The sequence below is a fragment of the Podarcis cretensis genome (assembly GCF_951804945.1).
Source record: "Podarcis cretensis genome assembly, chromosome: 1".
Taxonomy (NCBI): Eukaryota; Metazoa; Chordata; class Lepidosauria; order Squamata; family Lacertidae; genus Podarcis; species Podarcis cretensis.
The window spans coordinates 108,624,764-108,652,135 of record NC_137170.1 but is presented as its reverse complement, the minus strand read 5'-3'; the positions used below and the strand labels follow the sequence as shown (position 1 = coordinate 108,652,135).

The following is a 27,372-nucleotide window of genomic DNA, read 5'->3' as shown; positions in this document are numbered from 1 at the left end:
TGCATCTCTTTTACTTTTGACTTTAATTGCTTGTGTAGCCCTTTCCCACAACTTTTGTGATATAATCTGAAGGCATAATTTGTCCTTGTCATATAAGATGATGAATTTGCACGCATGGTTTTCAGTACACTCACTCACACACCCCTTTTGCTGAATAGGTATTGATGTAACATTTTCTGTGAATTAAAAATGACAAAGAAGTAACATTTAATGAAACAGGGCCAACACAGGGCAGTGCTGCTGGCTTAATGTGAAGATGGACTACTTGTAATATTTAAGATAATGAGAAGATACTTGGGGTGGGACTCTAATAACTAGCTAGCCCTTGTAAATTGAGAGGAATCTTGCTGGAGAAAAGCAAGTTTCTTGCACCCCCAGGAGGGCCAAGGAAACCCAGTGTGATCTTGAGGTCCTGTTTTTTTAGTACTTCCTTTAGTACTTGCCCAGGATTCCTTGCCACCTGGGGCTGAGAGGGGTGGTGATGGCAATGACTAGTAGATAGTTCTAAGATGCAACTTGCCTGCTTGCAAGGCGGTTGTTCAAGGAAGGGGATAAACAGGCTCTCCTAGCTTTCCCCTTCCTAGTACGCTGGCTATACAACTTCCCCATATGCATTGGGACTTCCACGATGTCCTTGTCCATCTGCAGATCCTTGCATTGCGTCACCCAACTTCCAGGATGAGGAGGGGCATAGGGGCTTGCAATCAGAAAGGAATACTTTGAACATCCTGCTCTCTGCCTTGCACTATAGAGCTTAACCTTCATATGTTACAGCAATAGGGAACTTGTGGCTCTCCTTCAGGCCCAAGCAACATAGCCAATGGACAGGGCTGATGGGATTTGTAGTTCAGCACCTGAAGAACCACAGTTTCCCCACCCCAGGTCTAGTGGAATTTTAGCAAATTTAGAAATATGATTTGCCCAGCATAATAGCCATTTGTTTCATTAAGACCTGATTTATAATATGACTTAATTGTAGAATAAGACTCCATTTCTACCAGCAAGGCTATTTTACGACCCTTGTAATTATAGGTGGTACTTAATTTATGTGTATGGACTTTGATTTATATCCTAACTCTCTCTGTGAGCTCATAGCAAATCACAACAGCATCAAATCATTTCTGAACAATGAAATGTTCACGTAATGCCTCCCCTTCAAGACAATCCAAGAGAATTACAGTGCCATCTAAGGCCTCTTTTACTCCCGAACCAGTTGCTGTCACATTACATTGTTGCTGCATTTTGCCTGAGCTTTTTCCTCTTACAAAGTGACACAGTTTGTGTTTATAGTTTTTTTTTACGACTAATTGTATTCATCCCTGAGATTACTCTGGGAAGAGAAGTGCTTATTATGAGGTCTTTTGGTGATTCTTTCTCTCTGTTCTCTGTGCGTAACTCTGTTCTCATCCCTTTGCCAATTTGAGAATGGAACCTTTTATTAAACGTATCTTTGGGCTGCTAGTTTCCTTAGCACAGCCCTGGCCAGCCCAAATCAGTCAGTCCTACAAGTACCGTATTTTTCACTCTATAAGATGCACCAGACCATAAGACACACCTAGTTTTTGGAGCAGGAAAACAAGAAAAAAAATATTCTGAATCTCAGAAGCCAGAACAACAAGAGGGATCACTGTGCAGTGAAAGCAGCAATCCCTCTTGCTGTTCTGGCTTCTGGGATAGCTGCGCAGCCTGCATTCGCTACTTAAGATGCACACACATTTCCCCTTACTTTTTAGGAGGGAAAAAGTGAGTCTTATAGAGCAAAAAATACGGTACTTGAAACTCCTGACAGGGTACTCTGCTATTTTCAATGGCGGGGGCGCAGATAATTTTCATTTTTCCTTCTAATACTTTCATTTGTAATGATTGTTTGAAGTTACCTCAGTATAAAGATTTATATCATATGGGTGAAAATAATCCTGACTTCCCTTTATTATTGTTTTCTAGGTTGCTCACGAAAGAGCTTGGGACCACTACCATTTTACTAGGAATCAGTGGAGAGCTTTGATGTTCAACTGGGCCGAGGCAAGGAAAGCTTTTTTACTGAAGGCAGTGATGACTCTCGCAGAAGCTTGTGCTGCTCATGAGACAGAAATTATGTTGGCTAATAATAGAAGAAAACAACAGGAAATATGTGCGGATCTCAAAGAAAAGGTAGACTATTACACAACCGCCAATTACATTTATGTTGCCTTGTATCCTGGATTGTTCAATATTTGCTTAAGGAAAAAATGTTGCAGCAGCTATAATATGGACTCCCCCCCCCCTCTTAAAATGGAGATAGATTACACCATACTCATAGTTACTAGTCTAGCGATTCTTCAGGGCTGCACTTTTTTATTGCATCCCTCTTGAGCATTGGGGGGTGGGGGTGCATCTTGATTTGTTTTTCCTAGAACATTTGTGTAAAATTTGTTTTTAATTTCTTTTCTGCTCTTGAGGCTTTATATTAATGGATCTGTTTTGCTTCAGCTGCACTCACGCCTATGGAATCATGCTCATAAATGGGTTTTCGTTTTGCTAATTTCATTTATCATGTCCTGTGTTGGTATAATGGTATAGCAGCATGTTGGCTAAGTCCCCCTAGTAACAGGCATGCCTGAAGGTTTCAACGGGAGAAAAGTTTCTCTGCCTTTTAGCTGAAATCAGGTGTAATAAGAGACAAGGATGTTACATTTGATGTGTGCCTGCCCTAGAAATTGTTTAATTTTTAGATGAAAAAAGTGGCCCAGTGACAGAATAGGGGGGATTTCCCACCCACCCCCAATTTTAGCCAAACCATGGCTGCCTTGCAGTCTTCTAAAAGAAGCAAAGATGTCATCACAAAAGGTAGTTTCTGCCTCCAGACTCCCTGTGAAGAACTGAAATGGCCATAGAGAACAAATAGTCAGAGCAGTAAAGTTGGTGACAAGTAATGAAAAGAGAAATGAAATGTAAAAATGTTAGACACAAACATTAATTTGGAAATCTGACCTATGTCTAGAAGAAGGGGAGTCTAGCAATTGCCAATTGCCAACTGCGCGATTAGCCAGAATCGATAGTTAGCAATAAACATCTTCCGCTCTGCCAAAATTCCTGGGTACTTTTGTTCTGATTTATTGACATTTTGCCTGCATTCATCTGAATGCTGTGTTTTCAATACATCATCAGAGTGTCTACTAATTTGGTTACTGCTTTAATAAAATTGATCATGAAAGGATCCAAGGCAAGGTTTGAAGGCACTTCACCTGGCTGAAGGTAAGCAGGTCTGGATCTGTCCAGTACCTGGATAAGACCCCATGGGAAGAAACACATTTACGCTACCTTTGGGATCCATGGCAGAAGAAAATGAATAAAATGTGATGGAAACTTAATGGTTTCCCTATGCATCCTACACACAGGAAGACCCCTGCAAGATGTGGACCCCTGCAAGGAATTGAGAGGGAGGGATGAAAAAGAATGCATTCCTTTCATTTCCTTGCTCCTTTTCCTGGTCTCTCCATTTATCAGTATGTTTTCAACTGCTCCTCAAAATTTCCTTCTTTTTAATTCACCCCACTCCAAAACAGAGTCTCCAGTGAGCTAAGATAGGACACAGCTCAGAAAAACTTCCAACCCTTTGAAGCAAGGGAGATGTGTGTTCCCTGAACTTGTCTGGCCAAGCTCTGCAGCCTCTTTGAACTTGCTAGCAATGACAAGATTGAGGAGATGGAGCAGCATATTGTGCTTTTCCTCTAGGCAATTGTGCAGATTGGGTCAAAACCTGATTGGAGAGAATAGGGGTCCAGTGAGAGCAAAACCTGGTCTCCAGAGAAAGTAGAAACCACTAACTTGCCTTTGGATAGTCCTGTTTTGTTTCCAAACTGGCAGGCACACTACCACACAAGTTTGGCACTAGAGGGGTTGAAGATGATTGGCAAAGTCATGGCAGGCAAAGACCAAGATAGAACAATAACTCATAAAACAGGGATGGGAAACCTGTGGCCTCCCAGATTCTGTTGGACTGCCATTCCCAGTATGCCTGTCCATTGGCCATGCTGGCTGGGGATGATGGGAGTTGGGGTTCAGCAGCATCAGGAGGGCCACTGATTCCTTACACTTGTTGTAGAACAATTCATAATAAACAAATAATAAGATATTGTATTGCTAAATACCCATGCTTTGCCCCACAGAGCATGGAATGTGAAAGAGTGAATAAATTTTGAAAAAGGAACATTTTAATTGATTTTAACATGAACAAATTATTGGATGAATTTTTAATTCCATCAAAATCAGCAAGAGGTTTAAAACGAAACTGAATTCCTCCAAGGACAAATCCTTGGAGCATCTTGAGAAGCCGAATAGGGTAAATCAACAGAACCATATGGCAGCTTTCTTCTGGATTGCACCAATGGGAAACTGGGATATCTTTATAAACAAACTATCTGTTATATTGTGCAACATGGCAGGTTCCCACAAACCAACACATTTGGCAAGTAGGAAGGCAAATGAGAATAGAATTGTTGAGATACTCATGTTGTCAGAAACTGTCTCGCTCCCCGAGAACATTGTGATATTCCTGTAAAGACTCTTGTGGCGATCACACAGGATCCCCGGACGTTTGACAGTCTATTGATCCCTGTGCCACCACTGTGCTCGCTTCCCCGCTGCCACCAACCCGTTACTCTCGGGTACACACCGAGTCCAGACAGTTGTTAAAATTAAACCAAATAAACAAGTTTATTTTATAAGCATGAACAAGTTTATGGTTTCTCAAATAATTTTCTTGTCAGTTTCTTAACCTTAGTTTCTTTACTGACCTATACCTTCCTAATACCTTCTGACTGATTATCTCAACTGTTTGACTGACTCCTCTTAACAGATTCTCTCACTCTCACATCAGACTAGCCCAACCCAGAGACTTATCCTCCCTCTCTCTTCTCTAACTCCAGACTGACTTCTTAACAACTCTAACTCTAACTCCTCCCCTTAGGTTCCTATAAGTTAGTCATTTTACACTTAGTTAACCCTTTCCTTATGAACCCAGTATGATGTCACACACCAAGGGGGGGGGCAAACGCCACAACTCTCCCTTAGTGCCTCCTGCTCCCAGGATCTGGAAAACATCTTCCTTGCCAAAGTCACCTCCTGATTCAGCCCATATGATGCCCCTTCTGCTTATAAAATCCTTGATCTCTCTCCCCCTCCTTTTAATCTTGTCTATGAAACATTTTTTAAATGTATTTTGTTACATCTGGATGTGTTCTGTCAATGAGCTGGAAGAACCTCAGGGCTCAGCTTCATAGTAAGGATTGGGTAACCCTTTCATTCCCAAGTGCATTCAGTCTTCACGAAATTGGGACGTTACTGTCTGTCTTCCTTTTTGTTGTTGTTGTGGGGTCTGTAACTAGGGAGCAAGTCAACTTTCTTCCCCACTCCAGTGCTGGCAAACAAAAACATTGCCTTGTTCTCTCCTTCAGCCACAGAGTTGATAATATGTGAGAGGCAGCCAACCCTATCCCATTACTTCATCTGCCAACAAGATAGTGGCTGTAGACACTCCAATCTGTCCCCTGATCTGAAGGGCTGCTCAGAACTTAGTTCATGCTGGTTTTGGTAAGAGAGACATAGCTTGGGCCTTAGGAAAGAGTAAAGTTTCTTCCACAATTACTACCATCCACCACCACACACTGAAGACTAGAGAGTGTGGCTTTTCTGAGCTGCTATTGTGATTTCCATCAGGATGCCACAGCTTTCTTAAGAACAGCCTGCTGGATTAGGCCAGTGGCCAGTATCCTGTTACCACAGTGGCCAACCAGATGTCTGTGAGAAACCAGTGAGAAGGATTTGAGCAGAAGATCACCCTCCTCTCCCATGGTTTCCGGCAACTGGTATTCAGAAGCTTTGCTTCCTCCAAATATGGAGATAGAGCATAGCAATCATGGCTAGTAGCCATTGATAGCCCTCTCCTGCATGAGTTTTGAATTAGTTGTAATAAAGCACTTGGGAAAGTCAGAGTTGTCTCTGTACTATTAATAATTCAGACTTTGCCTTTTTGTCCCGATTGTCCAATGGTTTAACTTAAAAGTCTTGTATTGGGAGTAAGATCAAGAGTGTCCCTTCTGCTCATTCCATTAGTGGAAAAGTCGAAGCTGGGAGTTGATTTTCTCCAGTCACCCCTTTCCCTTACAGCTGCTTCCTCCCACAAAGTCAGAAGCCTTTTCTGTTGTTGCTCTTAAACCATTTTATTCTTTTATAAACAAACATTACAATTGCAACCCTGGTGTGGTTAATAGTTGGAGATGGTGGAGATGACTGATACATGATGATTGAAATATGACAGTGTCTGTGGGGGAAAAGTTAAGAGCAGTAGAATCTTGGAGTGTAATTCAGTGTAGCACTTGTTAGGATTCTTTTCCCGTGTTGCAGTCAAGGGATTGTTTTTATCACATGACGGTGTATGTTTTCATTCCACATTGTGGGAAGTGACAGAGACAGGATGTTTTTATTACTGTGTTTCCGTAATGTAGGATTTTTGTCCTTTTTCCTCTTTCTCTTTGCTGTCTGATGCTGAAGAAGAAGGAACTGAGTTATGATGCTCCAAGTGTGTGTGTGTGTGTGTGTGTGTGTGTATAAAAGGTAAAGGTAAAGCTACCCCTGCCCGTACGGGCCAGTCTTGACAGACTCTGGGGTTGTGCGCCCATCTCACTTAAGAGGCCAGGGGCCAGCGCTGTCCGGAGACACTTCCGGGTCACGTGGCCAGCGTGACATCGCTGCTCTGGCGAGCCAGAGCCGCACACGGAAACGCCGTTTACCTTCCCGCTGGTAAGCGGTCCCTATTTATCTACTTGCACCCGGAGGTGCTTTCGAACTGCTAGGTTGGCAGGCGCTGGGACCGAGCAGCGGGAGCGCACCCCGCCGCAGGGATTCGAACCGCCAACCTTTCGATCGGCAAGCCCTAGGCGCTGAGGCTTTAACCCACAGCGCCACCTGCGTCCCTCCGTATATATATATATATATATATATATATATATATATATATATGTAGTTTAGCCAAATTGCTGCTCTACTGAGTCTGAACCCTGACTGCCTATACTCTGCTGATCCTGAAGTATGCTGATCCCTCTTGATATCAGTCGCTGGAGAAAGCTTTTGAATCTCTCGAATGACCAACCAGGAGGGAGAGAACATGCCAGTCAGGCATGTGTCTCTGCTGGACTCCTACTCATGTGTAGGACCTCCTGACAGCACTATGGCGTACATAGTTGACTTGCACAATGGGACTCCCCCCTCTTCTCTCTTCTCCCTCTGCCTCTGTTCCCCTCTTCTGTTCCCCCTTAAACCTACTTTGGGAGTTCCCCCAACCTTCCAGACCAGATTTAGGGGGCATGCAGGGGAAGGATAGGCAGGAAGTCCCATTGTACAAGCAATCCTTGTTCCACAAATGCAACAACTTAGTTGAATCCCACCCTTTGCTTGGTAAAATGCAAAATCTTAACTTTTACATCCATTTTTCTAGCAAGTGATTTCTTCTTAGGAATGTTTTTAAAGTTATGTTCATTCGCCTGCACATGCATATACCTAGGAGAACCATATATGCGTCTCACAAAAAAAAATCCTTTTCTACTTGCATGTTCCAAAGACCAACTTTCTGTATTAAGTCTCAGCTTTTTCTTCTCTTTTATTGTTCCAAGTTATAGTTTACATTTTTTTAAAAAATAAAATAGAACTATGGTAAATGACCTGGCTTCATTATAGAAATCTCTCATTACCACTTTCCCTCTTCTTCTTTTATCTGTTGCTTCTGTTCTTTTGCTCCTCAGTTCTCTCCTGTGGTCTCTTGTTGTTTCTTATTGTTCTCTGCTTCTAATTAAATTGGAAGGCCAAAAAAGACACCCAGATTTCTTATAGTTGCATTACATAGATGGATAATGCCTAAAGGACAGATATTTTTCCTTTCTATTTCAACCAAATTGGAACGTGTAAGTAATGCTTAACATAGAATCAGATCTTATTGGTACTTTAAGAAATAGCAAAATGCATATTTATTTCATTTTGATTGTGTTAGACTTTACACATAATAGATTCAGACACTTCACAGATAGTACAAGCAAGGCGGTGGTGTACCTCTGAAATAATGGAGGCGTTTACCTGTGACGTGTTGCTGATTGCAAAATGTCCACATACACCATTTGAATATATAACTAGCCCAAGAATGAGCAGCATATTTCCCCCCCTAATTGGTTGTTATCCAGTAGGTGACTTTTAAAATACGATTAATTATATGCAGACCTTTTAAAACCCAATTAAAAGCAAATTATCTTCTTGAAGGTAGAACAAGCTGCTTTTTATTTATGTATTTATACATTTCTATCCTACCCTCCATAAGATCCCCATAGCAGATAGCAGGCAAACAGATAAAACCAGAACAAATATCAACATAAAAAGCAGCAGAACAAACATAGATGACCCCACACCCACCCACTATCTCGGTGCTGCAAGCTGCTGCTGGCTGCCATTTTTTATGAGAAGGAGGGCGGGGGAAATCCTGCTGTAGTTGCCATCAGCGGGTGGGATCTCTAGCAGCACTTTTTCCTAGAATGCAAAAGTAGACAAGAGCATGTGCTTGGGTCCCCATCCTTTCCTTTTTCTTTTTTAAATGAGTTGCCTGGTGTGACAACCCTGCCTTCAAAACCATTTGTGAACCCCATTCCCCCCCCAAAAAAAACAAAACTTGCAGAAATAACTCTTCTGGTTTCATGGCCACCAAAGAGGGTGAGGTTTCAGCATAAGGGCAGTTAAAGCCAGAGCCAAGCAAGATTAAAAGACCTCTTGGAACAGAGAAGTCAAAGGCAACTGGAGTCTGCTCCAGGCAATCTTCCCTCGAGAGGTTATTCCAAAGACAAGGGCCTTTTTTCTGCATGTACCCCATCACCTCTCACCTTGCTTTAGGTTGCAAAGGGACTTGATAAGGGCTCTCAGACAAAGGTCTCTTCTTCTAGGCAGGCTCATGTTGAACAACAGTAGTCGCTTGATTTGTATTACTTCAAGGAAAAGCTAAAAGTAAGAGGGATTTTAAACCACATTTGCCATTGGATTAAAAAATCCTAGTTCTAAAACCTAGTTGTGCCCTAGCTTTAACCATCAGATGAGCGTTAAAGCATATTGACCATAGTCCCTGTACTGTGTTTGCTGGAGGCAGACATAATCTCATTTGACTCTTTTGAAAAATATTAAATGGATAGTGATTGATTTGTGACCCACTTCTTCCTGCGCATGTTAAAGCACAGAATAGACTAAGGCTTACAGATGAGACAAAATTTATATGATATTTAGATGTCAAGAGCCTCTGGGGCTGCCCCCTTTCAACAAATATGTACAGTATGCATTTGGCTCTGAACTTTCATTGTAAATAAGAGAAGCCATTATCAGGTTTACATTTGTGTGCAGATGCATTTGGTTTTTATGATATGGAGAGAGGCTTGTGGTTTGTGGTTGTCTGTTTAGAGGAGTTGTAAACGTGTCAAGGACAAATAATTATCTTTGCAACAGGCAACTATTTACTCTTTGGTAAGGAAAAGTTAATGTAAAGACTCAAAAACTAGACTACTTCAGTGGACACAATCTGGCTGTTGTCTAAAATTATCCTGTGTTGCGTTTTCTTGTGCTAAGTTCCTTCAATACTAAGAAATGAGCTTATTTGTGGAATAAGCTTATTTCAGAGTTATAGACTTAGATCCTGATGACATTAGTCCCCTTTTAGCCCCATGAAAATCAATGGTATATTAGTTTCATCCCATCAATAATAGTTTTGATTCTTTTGTGAATGCAGTATCACCTGCATTTTTATTATTTTGAACGGCTTTGAAATATGGAATATAAAATAAAACATTTAAGTATTTTTTTTTAAAAAAAAACTGCCCTCAACTATAGATTAGCATTTATCTAATGGTGAGCCAAGGACCACTTGTGACCCTGAGTCCACTTTCAGATGAACCTCAACGCCACAGCTTGCCCGGTGTCAGCAATCCCCTCATGCTGAGTAAAGGTGACCAACAGACTGTTAAGTTCATGGATGAGGGAAGGGAGATCATCCTTCTTTGTAGTGAAAGGGCCAGAGGAAGTGTTGAAGGACATTAGCAGCTGGTGGGCTGAGGAGGCATTGCTTGCCTGGTATTCCAATGCTGCGGTCACTGCTAGTAACTGAGAAGAAGGCTGGTGTGGTGTTGGTGCAAGGGCAAAAGCGTCACATTGGCGCTGCTGCTGCACCCACACTGCAGCAACCCCCTGCCGCCTCAGTCCTCTCCCCATCGGTTACTGGCAGCAGTCCCTGCTTTGGTGAAACATGGGTGAAATGGAAAATGTATCTTATGCTTGGGGCCTTTGGTTCAGATGACTCATTTGCAATGCATAGGGGAAAGTGATTGATTACAGAGGAGGTGTGTGAACTGGCCTGCAAATCATACTTTTGGCCTGTGATCTAGAGGACCATGAGTAGAGGAAGGTTAACTTCACCTGCTATGAGAAAGTTGGTGAGCAGTCACATTTCTGAAGTAGTGTTATTCCACCGTTTTGGCATATTTTCTCTGCTCATCAGAATCACAGCACAAAGGAGGAAACTGTAATCTTTCTGAACTCATTTTCCTCATTGGTGTAACAGCATTTTTATTTCATTGTGCATATGGACGATAGGGGGAATTTCTGTTCACAACTGGAAAGGGATGAAAAATTTTGGGCCATAACATACAATTTGTTGCCTTAATTAGTCATGCTTAGTGCACTTTGCATCCTTGCAGTGTACACTAGTCAGATAATTAACTGACTATGAAGAAGTATCCACTCTGTGTAGCAAAGCAATCTGTGTGCAGTCTGCAAATCCTCCTTTCACCATGTATAAACTGTGAAATATATTTGAAAGTAAAGTTTTTAATTACAACTGGCATTCAAAGCTTATTGCTCCTGGCAGTCGCCGCCTTGCTAAAATGTGATCTCATTTGTGAAACAGGCTGTGGGCGAGCCAGTTTCCCTACTGCTTTAATATTAGGTTAACAATCAGGATTGTTTAATACTGAAACAGCACGCTTAATGTTTACACAGTAAAGCCCATTTCCTGAAACTGCATCAGAAAGAGCAAAAACTTGCAGTCCATACCATGGTGGGTGGGTGTGCTTGTACATATATGTACATAGTGGGACAGAGAACAGATTTAGAGGGTACATAGCGGAAGAACACATCATGGTCCAAGAAGAAATCCTTGCACTAATGGAATGTTCACCTTAGCGATATGTACTGTACATACAGTACATACACATTCCACTTTGAGCTTTCATTTTACTAGTAGGGTTAACAGCTCTCAGAAAACTGATTATGGAAATGTTTTATAATTTATTAGAATATCTATAACCCACCTCCTACCCAAAGATTTCAGGGCAGGGTACACCAATAATTAAAGTAACAAGTCCAGCTACAAACTGGAAACACGTAAAATAATAACACAGTAAGTGAGCTTAAAATGTGAGCAGCTGTCATTACAAACCTAAACTTGAGAGGTTAGCATTTACTAAAAGTTTGAGTAAATAACCAGGTTTTAATCTGGTGAGGAAATGAATTTAAGGGTTGCACCAGGTAGATTTCAGAGAGACTGGCATTGCGCAAGCAGTGCAAAATAAATAGGATCATCATCATACGTCACTGTATAATGAGTAACACCCAAAGATGGGATACTATGGAGGGTGTCCCTGGAAGATGTCAGTACTCAGGTAGGACAGTACAGGGAGAGGTACCAATGTTATCCCTCGGATAACATGTATATGTTAATGTAACTTTATATTATATTTAATGGGTAGCATGCCACAATGAGTAACTTTGATGCCTGCACGTAGAAACATAGGAACATGCCTTAGATCTGGTTGGACTGTCCATCCATCCAGCCCAGCATTGTCTTTTCTGACCCATAGTGATCCACCAGGTTATCTGGCAGGGTTACCTTTTAATAGGTTGCCACCTTTTAATATGTTGCTTCATTGTTTGCCAATATATGATACTCTTAGGCAGAGCTTTTTTTTTTTCCAGCCGGAACTCACCAGAACTCAGTTCTGGGACCTCTCAGGTGGGCGCCATTGCCATTCTAAGAGAACAAGGGAGGTGTTCTTGGTGAATTCCAGCACCTCTTTTTCTAGAAAAATAGCACTGATCTTAGGTCTGTGCCACTTACACATGACACTGTGGACATAGCTTTGCAGAAACATATGGCGAAAACAGTTTGTTATGTAAATGCAGGTGCATTTTTTAGTTGGATTATATACCCCCCCAAAAAAAAATCCAGTACAGAACCCATGGTTCAAAAGAGCTATGTGCTAGAGAGAACTGTGCACACATCCAGAGACTCCTTCAATTTTTTCATTATTGCAGCAGTCGCAGCTTCTACAGGCGTAACAAAACACCTTACCATTGTGTGGTCACAATAAACACATTCATTAGTTTTTGAGGTGTTTTTTGGAATTCGTTAATGTTCTGTCCATATATGGTGTATAATTTTTTTAAAAAAAATATTAACAAGTTAATAAAAAGATTCCAACTATGCACATTTGTTTGTTTGACCTGTTTATGCTCAAGGGGTTGTGTTCAACTAAGTCCAACTAACAGTAGACCCACTGAAATTAATGAACCTAAGTTGTCACATCAATTATCTCCCGTGGGTCTACTCTAAGTAGAAATAGTGTTGATTGCTTCCCAGGTTGACCTGAAACCGTATCTGATATTTTTATTTATCTGCAATATAATCCTGCTTTGGAGATGCTACCATAGTGAGTGCTTTGGGGACAGTGTTGTTGTTTGAAAAAAGGCGTTTGTTTAGGGGCCAGTCCTGCTGGTGTTGGTTTTAAAGTGATTGTGGTTCATTTCTTATAAAAACACAGGTATGATTTTTTTATTATTATTAAAAAAAACCAAATATTTAATTCTAGAGCTTATTTTCTTCAGGAAATGTTTTTCATTTTATTCCCATTAGCGTTCTTGTCTAACATTAGACGGGACTTGTCAAAAGTAGAAATATAGGCCTCAGGAGGTGGAACCCATTATATCACCACTAGGCAGTGGTACCACCTCCTGAGGCCAAAGGGTGGAGATGAGAGGCTTTGCCATTGACTGCAGTCATTCATTCACTCTGTCAGTCTGTGTCATGCACAAGTTACTGCTCTTTTTTGCCTCCCAAATCTGGACTAACCTCAAACCAGCCTCCTTTGACATCATCTGTTGACCCCTGTCATACAGCATACCTTCTGGCTGGTCACGGTTGGGAGGTTTGTGGCTGTCACCCAGCCCTTGCCAGTACAAGCCATGGGCAAGTGGGGTCTTCTTGCTCCCCAGCAGGAGTTCAAAGACACATTCTGCTCTCTCCTCAGCCACTCCAGGGAGTGTCCTGCCTGCTTTTGCCATTGCCCTAGCCTGTGCAGCAGCACTTTCATTGGGTTAGGGCTAGTGTCAGGTTTCTGCCACTCCAGTCATGCTGTGACATCTCCAGCCTGGCCATTTCATCTTTCAGGGGGGCCATCTGTGCTGCTGAGCCTACGACTCCTGATATTTCTTCCTCCCGTCATGTATGTTGAAGGGGGATATTTCTACTTCAGCTGTGAAATTCCTCTCCAGTTGCGAATGCAAAGTCCAAGGAGTTCAGCTTTTGAAAGTTTATTTAATCATTCCTCAAAATTAGAAGAAAGCACTCAGGCTTTCATTTCTTGCATAACCTCTGCCAGCCTGTGATATTTTGCCTACCTGAGAAGCATAATTGTAATTATAGAGATGTAATATTACAATTCTAGCACTACAATTACACTCTGTATCATTATTACTCTTATTATCTTGCCACCACAACCCTTTGTCTTCTGGCTTGACTAAATCATTTTTGTTCAATGGCAGCAAGGTATGCTAAAAGACCTCCACATCCTCAGCCAGCTCCCCTTAACGCTAAAGGCTTTAAAATGTAAGATGCATTTTTGCTATGATCAGCCCCAGGTTTTCTGATTACATTCAGTTCCCATAGAATTGTGGCTCTATTCTTCACGAGCAAGTGTGTTTTTAGAAGATGAATCATGCTGTTTTTGATAAGAACCTGTGTCAATAAGAGTTTTTTAAAAAAATATTATTCAGTTGGGGCGAGGAAGAAGGGAGAAATCTTGGCAGCAAACTTGATTTTTGTCACAAGCTAGGGAAAGAAAATGAATATATTTGGAACTCATGGAATTTAGACTGGGGAAATGACTTATTAGACAATCTATTCAGTTTTTCTTAACAGTTGAGTTGATTCAATATTCTGCATGTATTTGGGAGCATATAACTTAAATTGAAAAGGAATGTTTTTTAAAAACAGGAAAAGTGCAGTGCTGTGAGCTGGTTGGCATGACACAAAGTCAAACTTGGTAGATACAAAGGTACCCACAAATACATGGGTATGGTTTTGCCAGCCTTTTTTGAGTATAGCATTTCCTTCCATCTCTAAGTGCCTCCCTTTGGTCTGGCCAGTAGCTTGACTTCATCTTTGATGGTGCCCTGGAGCTTGTCATGGCGTCAGTCTTGCCATCCAGAGCTCTCATTGGCTGATTGTACAAGGTGTGACCGGAAAGTAGGGTGAATCGCCCCTGTATGCGATAATGGGAACTGCCGGGTTTGTGGAGACACGTGGGAGGCGTTCGTCCGTATCTCAGCTAACATATGCGCACGTGTCTTGGCATTTGTTGACAGGCCTACATTCATGCGGTAGCGTTTAGTAGCTGTTAATAGTGCAGTGTGTTGTGATTGAAAATGAGCAGAGAGTCAATATGAAATTCTTTTTAAAATTGGGTTAATTGGCATTGGAAACCCACAAAATGCTCACAGTTGTGTGTGGAGATGAAGCTGTAACTCGAAAGACAGTCTATGAGTGGTTTAAGCATTTTCGTGAAGGGCGGCAAACCATCGAAGATTACACTCAATCTGGCAGACCGTCGACAAGCAGAACGGCAGCAAATGTCGACAGAGTTCATGAAGCAGGATTGGTGTTTGTCAGTCCGAATGATGGCAGAAGAATTGCATATTCCGTGTGAAATCATTACTGAGGTTACCGAGTTGTCCCACCTTCCATATTCTGGCCCCACCAGATTTCTTTATTTTTTCAAAACTGAAATACGCACTGAAAGGGCACAGATTTTCCAACATTTCACATGTCCAAGCTGCTGTTACGGAACTGAAAGCAGTACGAAAAGAGGACTTCTCCAGAAGTTTCCAACAGTTACCGTATATGAACATTGTCAACAGTGCATTGTATCAGAGGGGGCCTACTTTGAAGGCCTGTAAGGTATGTATGTTAGAATATTTCTCACTGTCCAATTTCTGTGACCATTCACCGAACTTTCCGGTCACACCTTGTATATGTTCCTCTGTGTTCCGTTCATGTTCTTTTTTTGACTGTTGTTGCTGCATCCTCAAAGTTCAGCTAAAGAGCGCTACACATTGTGTTTGTTCTGGAGATGTTTGCATAAAAAGGCTGTACATTGATGCTTGTTTATACGTTCCAGGACTGAATGGAAGCCAGAGTTTGCTAGCTTTTTCAAGGTTACAAATGGCCGAACTAGCTGCTTTAATATCAAATTCTGTTTAGAAACCCAGAAAGCAAAAGATTTGTATTAAAAATCTATACTGAGAGAGACTTAGAAAAACATCAGGGTATTATAGCTGTCCTTGAAAATAGGATATCGTAATGAAATTCTGACACATTTTGTTAACTTGTGCTGTTTCCCTGTAATGATAGCACTTGATCCTGGTTCCTTCGTTATGATCATTCCACACTTCATTGCAGATGATCTGCTTTAAATAGGTGATTACAATATCTCCTTGGCAGAAAAAAACAGCAAAACTACTTCTAGCCACTTATTCCCTTGTGCTGACATTTCTCATGGAAAGCCTCTACACTTTATACAATGGCTTCATTTTCCTAATGATTTTTGCTGCCTACATACAGATTATTGTATTCTCATGAACCTCAGAAATACAAAATGCAGGATGGCACAAGGGCTTCCTTAGTGGGTTGTATGTGCATTAAATAGCTCAAGCTCATACCTTGCTGCTTTGTATTACATGCCTGAATTGTGGCAATACAAAGTCTTTCATAGAAGAATTATTGAGACAACACAATAGTAGTAATCTTATCCATAATGCCGATAAGCTAATTTGGAGCTTGATTCTAAGCATGTTTACTTGAAAATGATTCCCACTAAATTCAGGGGGACTTCCTTCCTGGTAAGTGTACTTGGGCTTGCTGCCAGGTTGTCGTTCTACACACACACACTCAGGACTCTGTCATTCTAAACACAGTGGGACTTAACTTCTCAATAAATATGAATAGAACCGGGCTGCATTTCTGTTGATTTTTAACTGGGTTGTGAATGAAGCTGGGAGATTTAGTGTATACGTATCTGATTAAAAAAAACCCCTTTCTTTTAAAATAACCTCTGATCCTTTAAAAAGTTACCTTTGGACATTGCACAATGCCTATGTTTGTATATCATTGGTGGAATGTAAATGCACACTGCAAGGGTGTGTGAGAGAGATAAGATACTTTTATAAATAAACTTCAAAGATTATTGATCCTTAGCAGCAATTTCACTGTCTATATTGTAGTTTCCATTACAATCTCCGCATTGTAATAAAGATCAGTCTTGCTGTAGCGTTCCTCGATTCCTTTACTCCTCTGGGAGTTTGTGATTGGCAGGCGTTACATTCAGTAATCTATTTTGCTGGTGAATGATTAGTATGCAGTGCGTAATCAAATGGAATAAATAATACTTCCCAATTTTAGAAACGGAAATTATTTGGAATAGGTGAAGGGTATTTTTTTTTTAGTAGTGTACTAATTCCATCTAATGATTATTTATGTTAATATGCCATTGCTTATTATTACCTAAGTTGTTTAAGAACTCAATATATTCCAGAAAATACAGCTTAGCCTCTGGTACACTTTTGTTGCACAGCAACTAAGCAACTATTGTAGATTTTTTTCAACAGAGTGCTTTTCCACAGGCAGAAGGCCACATGTATCTCATTTTTATAAACACTTTTAAAAACCCCAGCTCTTCTGTAAGTTGATCTAAATATATGTCTAACGGTTCAGCAGAGAGAGCTGCATGAGGATCACCACCAAGGATGCTTGAAAATAATTACCATGTATCTAAACATAAAACATTGGGAGCAGTGACAGAATATAGAATCTGATTTCTCCAACAGTCCAGAGTATGGTGTGCCCTGTGGTATGTGCATAGCCTTCCTGCACATGCCTGGCTTCCCCATTCAGCTCAATGGAGGTGTTAGCTCTGTGTGCACATTTTTGGAGCACTTAAGGAAGTCCTTGAAGGCAGGCAGGAAGCTTATTACAATGCAGTATTAAGCTTCTGTGTACCTCAAAGGAACTTTTTGAGTCAGGGAAGTGGTATGCAAAATTCCTATCAGTGGTTTCTGGCAGCTTGCCTCTGAATCTTACAAGTTAGCGGAGAGGTGGTTCTGCATGAAGGATCCTGCTGATGACCTTCAGCTTATTTTCCATATTATTTACTCAGAGCTATAAACAGTAAATAAACACAAAGAAAGATTCATACCGTCTATGAGCCTATTTACGTTTTCAGTTGGCATTTTATTGTTAAAACAGGGTCATGGGGACTAGAGTAAAAGGCGTGCTAAACAAAATTGGAGGATTAAATACCTACATGCTTTTAATTAAATATAGTTTTATTGATTGAATGGGTAGGTTGCTTCCTGAGGACACTTGGCTTTTCAGTCTTGGGTCTTGTTTACATGTCTGAATTGTAGAACGGGAAGGAGCCTGCTGCGGTTCACCTCGCAAAGCAGTGCGGGGGCGCATTCATGCACCCCAGTACAGGAGAGTGGGCAGCAGTGTTACCACCCACTCTCCTCTCTCCGCCAGAGCTGCTGGGCTGGCCGTGAGGAAGCAGTAGCAGCCTCTCTCCACCCCTAGGTCAGACCTGACCCAAGGATGGAGTAGCCACAGCTGGTGCCTTGCATTTCTGCAGCCTCTCTCCTCCCCCAGGTCAGGCTTGACCTGGGTATGTAGTAGCTGGGGCCGGTCATGGCGCACATTGCAGCCTCTTTCTGCTACAGCAGAGCTGTGCATGCTGCAGCCCAGCCAAGGAGAGGGGCAGTAGCTCTCTGCTGACTCTTCTCTATTCCACCCCCGGGTCAGACCTGACCTGGGAGCAGACCTGACCTGGGAGCTGGATGCAAGGAAGCTTGCCTCACCAGCTCCCTTGCATACTAGAGCCATGCTCCAATTGGATCCTGTTGTGGGGGCACCTGGTCGCCCCCCCCTCCTGAAGATGTACCCAGGGCAACGGCTTCCCCAGCCCCCCATGCTACGCCACTAGGAGGCAGCAGTTACGAGTTACTGGTCTCAGCAGCCACAGCAAGCGCTGTGATTCTCCAGCAGTTTAACTTCACCCCACAGGCACACTCCATAATCTCTTGAGACAGACAGACACCAACAATTTGGCACTATCCACGTTTGTGGCACTTTACAAACAATGAGAATACAACTCCACATTTGTGTTGCACGCGAATGTTACAGGAAGGACAGAATGCAGTAGAGAAATTGGAATGTGTATTCTATTCAAGGAAGGTCTTACATTTGCATCATGTACCAATTTAAACCCCTGCATATGAATATGACCTTGGGCTAGAGACAGATTCTTGTTTGCTCAGCTGAAGGAGGCTTGAAAGGAAGGCTTTCTTGTTGTGTACTCCCAACACTGTTTGGTTTTGCATGCTTTTGTATTGTTTCAAGATGCAACACTGACCAGCTTCAGATGTAACACTAAACCTCTTCTCATCTGTCATGAAGGGATTTCAGATTTTTACTCCTGTTTTCAACTAACCGCAGTTTAGCATTACATCCAAACCCAAAACTGTAGCTAATCATAACCGCAGTACAGGGAAACAAGCCAACTTCATACAACAGTTGAAGGTTAGCTTGCTTTCCTAAACCAGGGATGGAGAACCTGTGGTCCTCCAGATGATTTTGAACTCCAGCTCCCAACAGTCCCAGCCATAATGGCCAATGGTCAGGTTTGATAGGAGGAAGCCTTTACTCCGTTAAGTATCATGCCCCAATCCTCCCCTCCCCATCCCAGGCAGAGAAGGACTTTGGAGCGATGTTATGTGTCAGAGGAGTTAGAAGAAGCCTGCAAGCTTCTTTGTTGTATTATTTTGTGTAAGCCACCTTGGGGATCCTTCTGGATCAAATGATGGGATAGAATCAAATACATAAACAAATGTTGACTCTAGTCCACTTCCTCTTCATTTCCTAGTGCTGGCCATTTGCTATTGCTGAAGCCAATCCATTTTTTTAAAAAAAGAAAACTGCTGTCTTGGTGTTACTGTTTTTTAACCTGTTGTTAACTGAACTGGAACATCTCCATCTTTGTTTAGGTCCTCCAGTGGCGTGTACAGCAGGAAGAGGCTTCCCGACTGGAAGCTGCTATCGCTGCCAGGAGAAAGAAAGAAGAAGATGAAAAAGAGAAGTTTCACAAGGAGAAAGAAATGCTTCAGAGAGCAGAGGACAAAGAAAAAGTATGCAAAGTGTGTGGTGTGTGTGTATGTGGCATGTGTTAAACGGTTAAATACATTTAAAGCGTTAATTGATCTTGATACTTTATACCCTTGTAAACAGTCCCTAACATTATTACAGAGATTAATGAGTGCTTAGTGGAGATCTGCCAGGGCTTGTTGTAGCTTGAAAACTCCATGCCATTTTTACTGTGATCATACCAAGTTTGTTTAATTGGCATTCTTATTAATAGCACAGTTCCAGGCATATGCATGTGTCTCCTACACTGTCACAGAGAGGAAATAATGTCTGGCAGGTTTTGCTGTCAGGAGCTAATGTGGCAAAGACCACTGTGGTTCCCAGTGCTGCAGCAAGGTATGCTGCAATGCACCAAATAAGCATCACAATGTAATGTCTGCACACTGCAATTGGAGCATCACAGAGACAGCTTCAGTGAACAGCGGGCCTGATGCCCATTGCCTGTAGTAAGGGAGAGAAGAAAAGTGGATATTACTCCATATATCTGAATTAGCATTCATTTTGCTGAACACTGGGGGAGGAGAAAAAAAGGGGGGGTACCATAGGAAGTATATGTTCTGCTTCTTATCTGGATTCCATTTCCAGCATTGCAGCTACTAAGTAAAAGTTATTTTCACAAAGCAGCATCCTGTTCATTATGGGGGGGGGGGGGAAGCAACCTTTTAAAAAGGGACAACTTTGTAATAGCAGCCCTTTAGCTTGGCTTTCCAGGTTTTAACCGTACAGCTTAATGTATTTCTTTCCTAGTTCCTCATAAGCAACATAAGTAGGCAAAACATAGAGCTCAATCTTGTACTATTTGGGTGTTTTATACAAATAAAAAGAGTAACTGTATTCAGACAAGAAGCACCTTTATCACTACTCCCGAGGTCTGCATGGATGTTATCACTCCTGCATTTTGCTGCATGCAAATGATTTGTTCCTGTACAAATGTATTCGGCTATCGAGGAAAAGCAAGGCAAATCTAATTATTTCACAGGAAAGTGTTGCCCCCATTCAGTAAAGCTCATTTGTTTTAGGCATTTTGAAATATGTGACAAGAGGAAGACTAGCAAGGGCTGTCTCCTGTTATTTTATTTACATTTCTAAACCCACTGTTTTAGAGGCAGAGTATATTAGCAAACAGAACTTGAAATATGATTTTGCCCTGGCTAGGTTCCAAAGGCATTGGACAAGCACTTCTGTGTGTGTATTCTGGGATATCCTTGTTTTGCTTTATTTCTTCCCCCCACCCGCACCCTGCTACTACTGCAACCATTACTATTATTACTAGTGTTTTACGAGATCCTTCCCGCAATTCCTGCAGCCAAGCTGGTGCCAGATCGCCAGATCTATTGTTATGCTTTCCTTTGGACCACATCAGCAATGAAGGGGGGGGATCTTGTCGTCTGGGCAGCCCAGGACCTTCAAACACAATGCCCCAGCTTGTGCCCCATAGAGGTCACTTCAGTGCTGTTAACACAGGAAAAATAACACAAGAGGCAACAGTTATGAGTTACTGGTCTCAACAGCCACAGCAGGTGCTGTGATTCTCCAGTGGTTCAACTTCATTTCTGGAAGCACACTCCATTGTCTTTCGAGACAAACGAATGTCAACAGCAACAACTCCATAAGTCAGCAAACCATATTAGGTTACCACGAAATGCTTTCAGATTATGTCTAGAATGTATCATTTTGGGAAACTAAGTAGGCCCAATAAAAATGCGTAAAAATCTATTAAAAACCATTAGGGCATGTTGCTCCATACAGCTGGTGTGCTGCTACAGTTTGGAGTAGTAATTTATATAATGCTGACCAGAGTTTTATTATTATTATTATTCAGGTTTATTCCAAAAAGACTGTTGACCCTACCAACATTTTATGAGAGAGCGTGATTTATGTATTGGACAATACAGCATAAAACAGGCAATTAATACAATAGGACAGATTTTATTATAAGGCATAAACATGTCCAGTGATATTTAGCAGAACTGTGGTAGTAATCAGAGATACCAAGTTGCTGCTATCATCCTAATATGCCTATAAAATAGCTTAAATAAAACGATACTTAAAATCTATATTAGATTTCAACCCTGTTTGGTAAATGCTAATCTGCTGAAACTATCGGCATTTCAGGAAATGCTTGCCTGATAGATTTGACTTGATCTATTGAAATAAGTGCATTTAAAGTGATAGCTTTGGAAGCAATTGTACATAAAAGTAAACACTCTGGCAAGCTAAAACAATGCTGCAAGCTAGGTTTTCTTATGCGAGCTGTAATTGTACGAAAAAGTCTCTGAATTTGCTTGTCAAGCCACTAATTCTGGGTAGTTCCAGTGGCTTCACTGGAATTAATCCACTGAAGATAGCTGTCTTAGAAGGATTTAAAGAGGCATGCAGATATAACTTAGATGCTCCATGACTCTGAAGGTGTTAAGCAGAGCTCCTAAACAAGGTTGTAGATTCATCAGTTTTGTAGAGATCAAAGGTTGCAAGGAGGTTGACTGTCTCCTGCTTTCATTTGAAAGTGGCCACAAAACTCATGGGGTGCTGGATAAGTATTAAATCTAGTGAGATATGCAGCTCTGAAATATAAGTTAGCACCGGAGGCTTGCCACAGGACCTATCAACCCATAAAAACGGTGTAAGATGGCACTCTGACTTCCACATCAAGAAAATGCTGAGGCCAGCATTTTATCCTACTTTTATTTAATCAGCCCAGTAGATTTAGTAGATACCCAGTTAGAGTGGAGACTGCCATCTAGTGTAAGTCAGAGTGACTTTGAAAACCCTCAGAATATATAGTTAAGTCCTCCAACCACTGGGCTCACAGTAAAATGGACATGATAGAAATGTTCATGTTGTTTAGGATCTCGTAAAACACTAGGGGAAACCAAGGAATTATTTATGTACTTAAAATTCACCCTAGACATTTAACACATTCATTTGGATTCATTTGTGTGTGTGTGTTCTTTAATGAAGCTATTAATTTTGTTGGCTGTAAATTATTGATGTATATTTGCCATCTTAATTTTAACTGAATGATGCATCTTCTGTTCCTTTTACAGGGTAAATATTGTAAATCATATGCTTTTTGAGTTAATCACAGTTTTGCTTCTCTTAAGAATATTAAATGCATGCATATATATAAAGGGGTCCTTTACCTTTACCTTATGGGAGAGCTAAGTTGCAGTTTCTTCCTGGTAATAATTACTTGAGAAGACCCCATTTTTCTGCCAATTCACCTTGTCATTCCCATTTTCCATGAATGAATCAATCAATCTTTCTTTGCATCAGCCATAGCAATAAAACAACAATACGATATACAAAGAATCAAAATAAAGAGTCAATTATATAAAATACATTTTAGGGTTTTGGCCCATTTTCCATGTGCAGAGATTCTGGTCTGGATCGATAGAGGACTAGTTCTCATCTTAACAATGACCAGGAAAACTGTACCACATTGGTATATTTTGGTCATGTAGACCAGCTGTCCGACAAGCGTTGAGCACCTCTTGGCTTCACAAAACTAATCAATTGGAGGAGCTGTGCTGTTATCACTTGCCCAAGGGTTGAGTCACACAGATGCAGTAATCTCTTGACATCAGTTGAAATTGCTCATTGAACTTCAATTGGGAACAGCCTTTACAATTCATTTTCTACAGTCAGAAAATTCATCTATCCTCATTTTCTCCTAAATACATCTCCCAACCCACCGAAAAACGTGTGAATTAGTGAACAGATGTGGTGGGGCATTCAAGTGGACATTGTACACTAAAAGAAGTATTGCTTCCAGGAATCCCATACTTTCCATCTATTGCCTTCTCAGAGAAGCCAATTCCTCCTCTAAAATCCAAAGGAATATATATGCCCATTTCTAGTCACTGACCCAGGAACACCTAATATCCTATAATTTGGCCTGTACTTTGGTATTGCTTTCATTTAAATATGTGGAAAATGCACCACATTGTTGTTTAATAATTGTATTTTAATTGAGACCATGACAGTCCAGAGATGAAGAAACAAAGTTGGGGTGATTGCTATTTCTTTGCTTCAAAGAAATGAAGAGTTTTAAAGAGCAGGGGAAATTGGACACCCCCTCCCCTTTGAGTTTATTCAAGAGAAAAATCGGTTCTTTCAATTTAATTAAGCTTTGGTTTATCTCTGTGTAGACTGATTTTTTTTTCACAGCAGAGGCGGCACTTGTCCTATTAATTAGCCTTTGCTCAGAGCAAACATTCATAGTTGTTGAATGTCATTCTATAAACATCACAGCCAAATTACCAGCTATGAAATATGGTAGAGTTGTTTTCTATATATCTTCTCATATTATAGTACTGGCTCTTGCTTTCATTGGTGCTAGTTTTGATCGGATAGTTCAAATGCTTCCAGTTTTTCTTATTCTGCTTCCTTTGACATCTGCTTCCAATTATTCTGGTGTGTTTAAGAGAAAAGCAAAAAAAATCCAATGGACCATCATTGCATTAGTTGCCTTTTCTTGTCTCTTTCATTCACATGCTCATATCCAGGTGTTTTACTGCTATTTAAATATTGCTCTTTTCTGGATGTGTGGAATGAAACTCTTAGATCAAAGATAACCTGCTTCCTTCTTGATGTTTGCAGGGATAAAGCCGTCTGTAATGCCTGCTCCTAAAAAGGATGGAAGAGCAGAATGCTATAGCAAACACTGCCATACCTAGCAATTCCTCAAGCCAGTCCCCCCCCCCCCTTCTGTTTGAGAATGTGGAATGGACACTTAAATTGCTATCTTGCTATGGGCAAATAAAACCGTTATTATTGAAACCAAAATTGCCTTTCCACAGTGATAGAAGCCTCCTCCTTTTCAAATTTCCTTTTGTGTTCTTTCAAACCTTAGGTGAAAAGGTACTGGGCTGAAAAGCAGCGCAGGTGGAAGGAACTGGAAGCAAAAGATCTTCTGCGTTTGGCAGAATTCAAGAAATTATTGGCTCAACAAGTCATTAAAGATAAGAAAAGGTAAAGTTATAAACAGAATCCTCATGCGGATTATTGACTCATGGTTGGAGAGCAATTTTTAAAAATCTTGTTTTGTTTTGTTTATTTCATAAAATTTATAAAACTTAAAACAACAACCTCAAAGCAATATTTTTTAGTTTTATTTACTGATTTTTTTCTTTTAAAACTGTTTATTATTTTTATTTAGCATGGCTCCCCAATATAAACACTTTTAGTTTTCAGCCCAATGTATATTTACTTGGGGGTAAGCTCTCCTGAACTCAGTGGGGCTCAGGGCAGTGATGTTAGTAGTTCTTCGCTTTTGTACTTTTCCTTTCTTCTATGAACCTGAGACAAGTCAGTGCTAGGTCTTCTCATGGTGTAGGGATTCCTGTGAAGTAAACAACCATCATACATATTTTCCATGCAATGATTTATATTTTGATTTGTTTTTCCTGCCCTCCTGTGAATGCATTAGACCATTGCTTCATCTGGCCCAGAGCTGGGGAACCTGTGGCTCTCCAGAGATCGTTGGAGTACAACTAGCATGTGCTAGTTGGGGGACTGTCAGGTTCCAATGACATCTGGAGTGGCCACAGGTTCCACACCTCTGTTCTAGTGCCTTTTCTAAGTATGAAAACTGGCTGTAGCTCTCTTCAGAATCAGGAGACCTTTTTTCCCTCTGCAGTAACTATCCTGTAGCTTTTGGCTCACAGCATCCCCATGATTGTAGGCTATGCAGAGATCAGCTTTCAAATTCTGTCGGCTTCCATTCAAAGGAAGGGATACCCTGCAGCTTCCCTGTGGCTCTGATAAGGCAGCCTAGCTCCTTTTCTGAAACTCTTTTTTATTATTACAATTCTTACAGCAAGCAAGGAACATTAAATGTCTCTATTTGGAAGGCAACGCTGGATAGTAACCCACCTCTTTCCTCTGTTGCATGTTGCTGAGCTGCTTGTTATAGAAATAATTTGTCCTTTCTTTAGACTATGCCTTGTGGTTTTTTTCCCTTCATTGTGGCTGTCAATCCATTTGGGGACTGAGAGACTTTTATCTGCAGGTTTTGCCCAAGGCCAATAAAGGGTCAGGCACGCTGCCTAAATGTTTTCTGTAGTGATCATAAAATAAAATAAAAACTAAGAACCACAGCGATGACAGCAGTTCATACTTAGATGTTGAATGGGAAAAGATGTCTTCAGTAATCCCTTCAATTGAGTGAAATACTTGCCTAATGATCCAGAGTTCAAAGGCTTCAGGCTGTGATCAGTGTCTGAGAATTAATGTCATTGATTAATATTAATGTGTTAAATTGCTGTAATTTAAGCAGGTTACAACAAGGAGGCATTTAGGGGTTGTGAATGGTGTTGAAGCCTGCAATCCTCTACCCACCTATGTGGTGATTGAACTCGTATCTACTTCTTTGGCGCCATCGCCGAATGGCGGACTCCCTCCGAGCTCCGGAGGGAGCCTGCTGGGCAGGGGTTGGGTCCCGCCGCGCCGGTGACGCGGGGACCCTCCAAAACCATGGGCGGAGATGCCCATGGACTTGGTGACTCGGCGGGCACCGTTTGCGCCCCCCGACCCGCGAAGGAGCCTTTTTAAAGGCTGCGGAGCGGGTGACGGGGGGGTGTGGTGCTATGAGTCCACTGCTTCCCCTGCCTAGCGAAGCCGCATGCCATTCGACGGAGAGCACTGACTTCTTAACTTGAAAATTTGGATTAAAAAGAACAACCTGTGAGTAAATTTATCGGACTTAAAAGGAAAAATTTGCTTTACGAATTCGGAGCGAGCGGGGGAGGTGCAAAAAGGAAGTCCGCCCCCCCCCCCGTTTTAGAGGTTTTAACGCAAGGATTTGACAACTAAGATCGAGAGAAGAATCTGTTTATTTGAAAAAAGTTTTTAATTTCACGAAAGGAAATTACAAGTAATTGTGCTAGAGGAGAAGAGTGGTTTGTGAGAACTAAAGTGTAACCCCCCAGGAACCGGGAGCGATCCGTTATGAGAGACTGGTGAAGAGATATAGAAATTTTGACAGCTGTCAAAGTAGCTGTCAAAGTGGGAGAATAAAAGAGAACTTTGTTACGATGACTTTGCCGGTTAGATTCGTTACAACTTGGATATAAATTACTGAAAATAAGGGCAACAAGTTAATTTGACTTTTGGGTGTGATCTGGAAGGAAACTAAGTTACCATAATCCCTCTAGAGGGAGTTCTGGGACATTGCAAGAGTGGCAGCAAGTGGAAAAATACTCATGGAATTGAACAGGACTTTTTATCTCCTGGGAAAGCTGCAAAAACGAAGTATTATTTTGTCTACAGAGGTCTCTACACTAAAGGAGACAATGGATTTATCTATTGAAGAAAGGAAGGGACTTGACGTAAGTTTGTGTTCCTGAACAAATAAAGCCTCTGTAGAGGAACTAGAAGTTTTTGAATTAGAAGGTTTTTGCAGCGGAACAGGAAAAGAAACCTGAGGAATAAAAACTGGACTAAGCTCGAAGTTGGAACATTTGGGACATCCAGACTTTAAAAGGATCAAGAAACAGAATTTGAGTTATACTCTTAAATATAGAGGTCTGGATGGAAGAAGAATGATCTTTTCTGAGAGTTTCTCTAAGATTGGGCCTTCTGAAATTAAAGACTACCAAAAAGACGGCAAAGTGGAATCGAGAGAGATTTAGACATGGACGTGGGATCTCCAGGCCGGCAGTAGACAGATGGATGGATTTTGGGGATCGAAACCGGGAAAGGGGGGAGGGAGATTTGGAACCCAAAGGCTGTAAAATTATATCTTTTTATTTTTTCTTGTTTTACTTTGTGTGACAAAAAAAAAGGGGAAT

General features: G+C 41.3%; 1 protein-coding gene across 9 annotated transcripts in view; it reads left to right on the top strand.

Moving 5' to 3' along the window:
- Positions 1-27,372, top strand: part of CCDC148 (coiled-coil domain containing 148) — a gene marked incomplete at its 5' end in the record, with an annotated part of 104,711 nt that overhangs the window by 60,331 nt on the left and 17,008 nt on the right. For all 9 annotated transcript variants that reach the window (XM_079978218.1, XM_079978217.1, XM_079978215.1 and 6 more), the window contains 3 exons: positions 1,945-2,151; positions 19,423-19,563; positions 24,435-24,553. In XM_079978218.1, the coding sequence (XP_079834344.1) occupies positions 1,945-2,151; positions 19,423-19,563; positions 24,435-24,553 (467 nt within the window). The remainder of the gene's footprint in view (positions 1-1,944; positions 2,152-19,422; positions 19,564-24,434; positions 24,554-27,372) is intronic.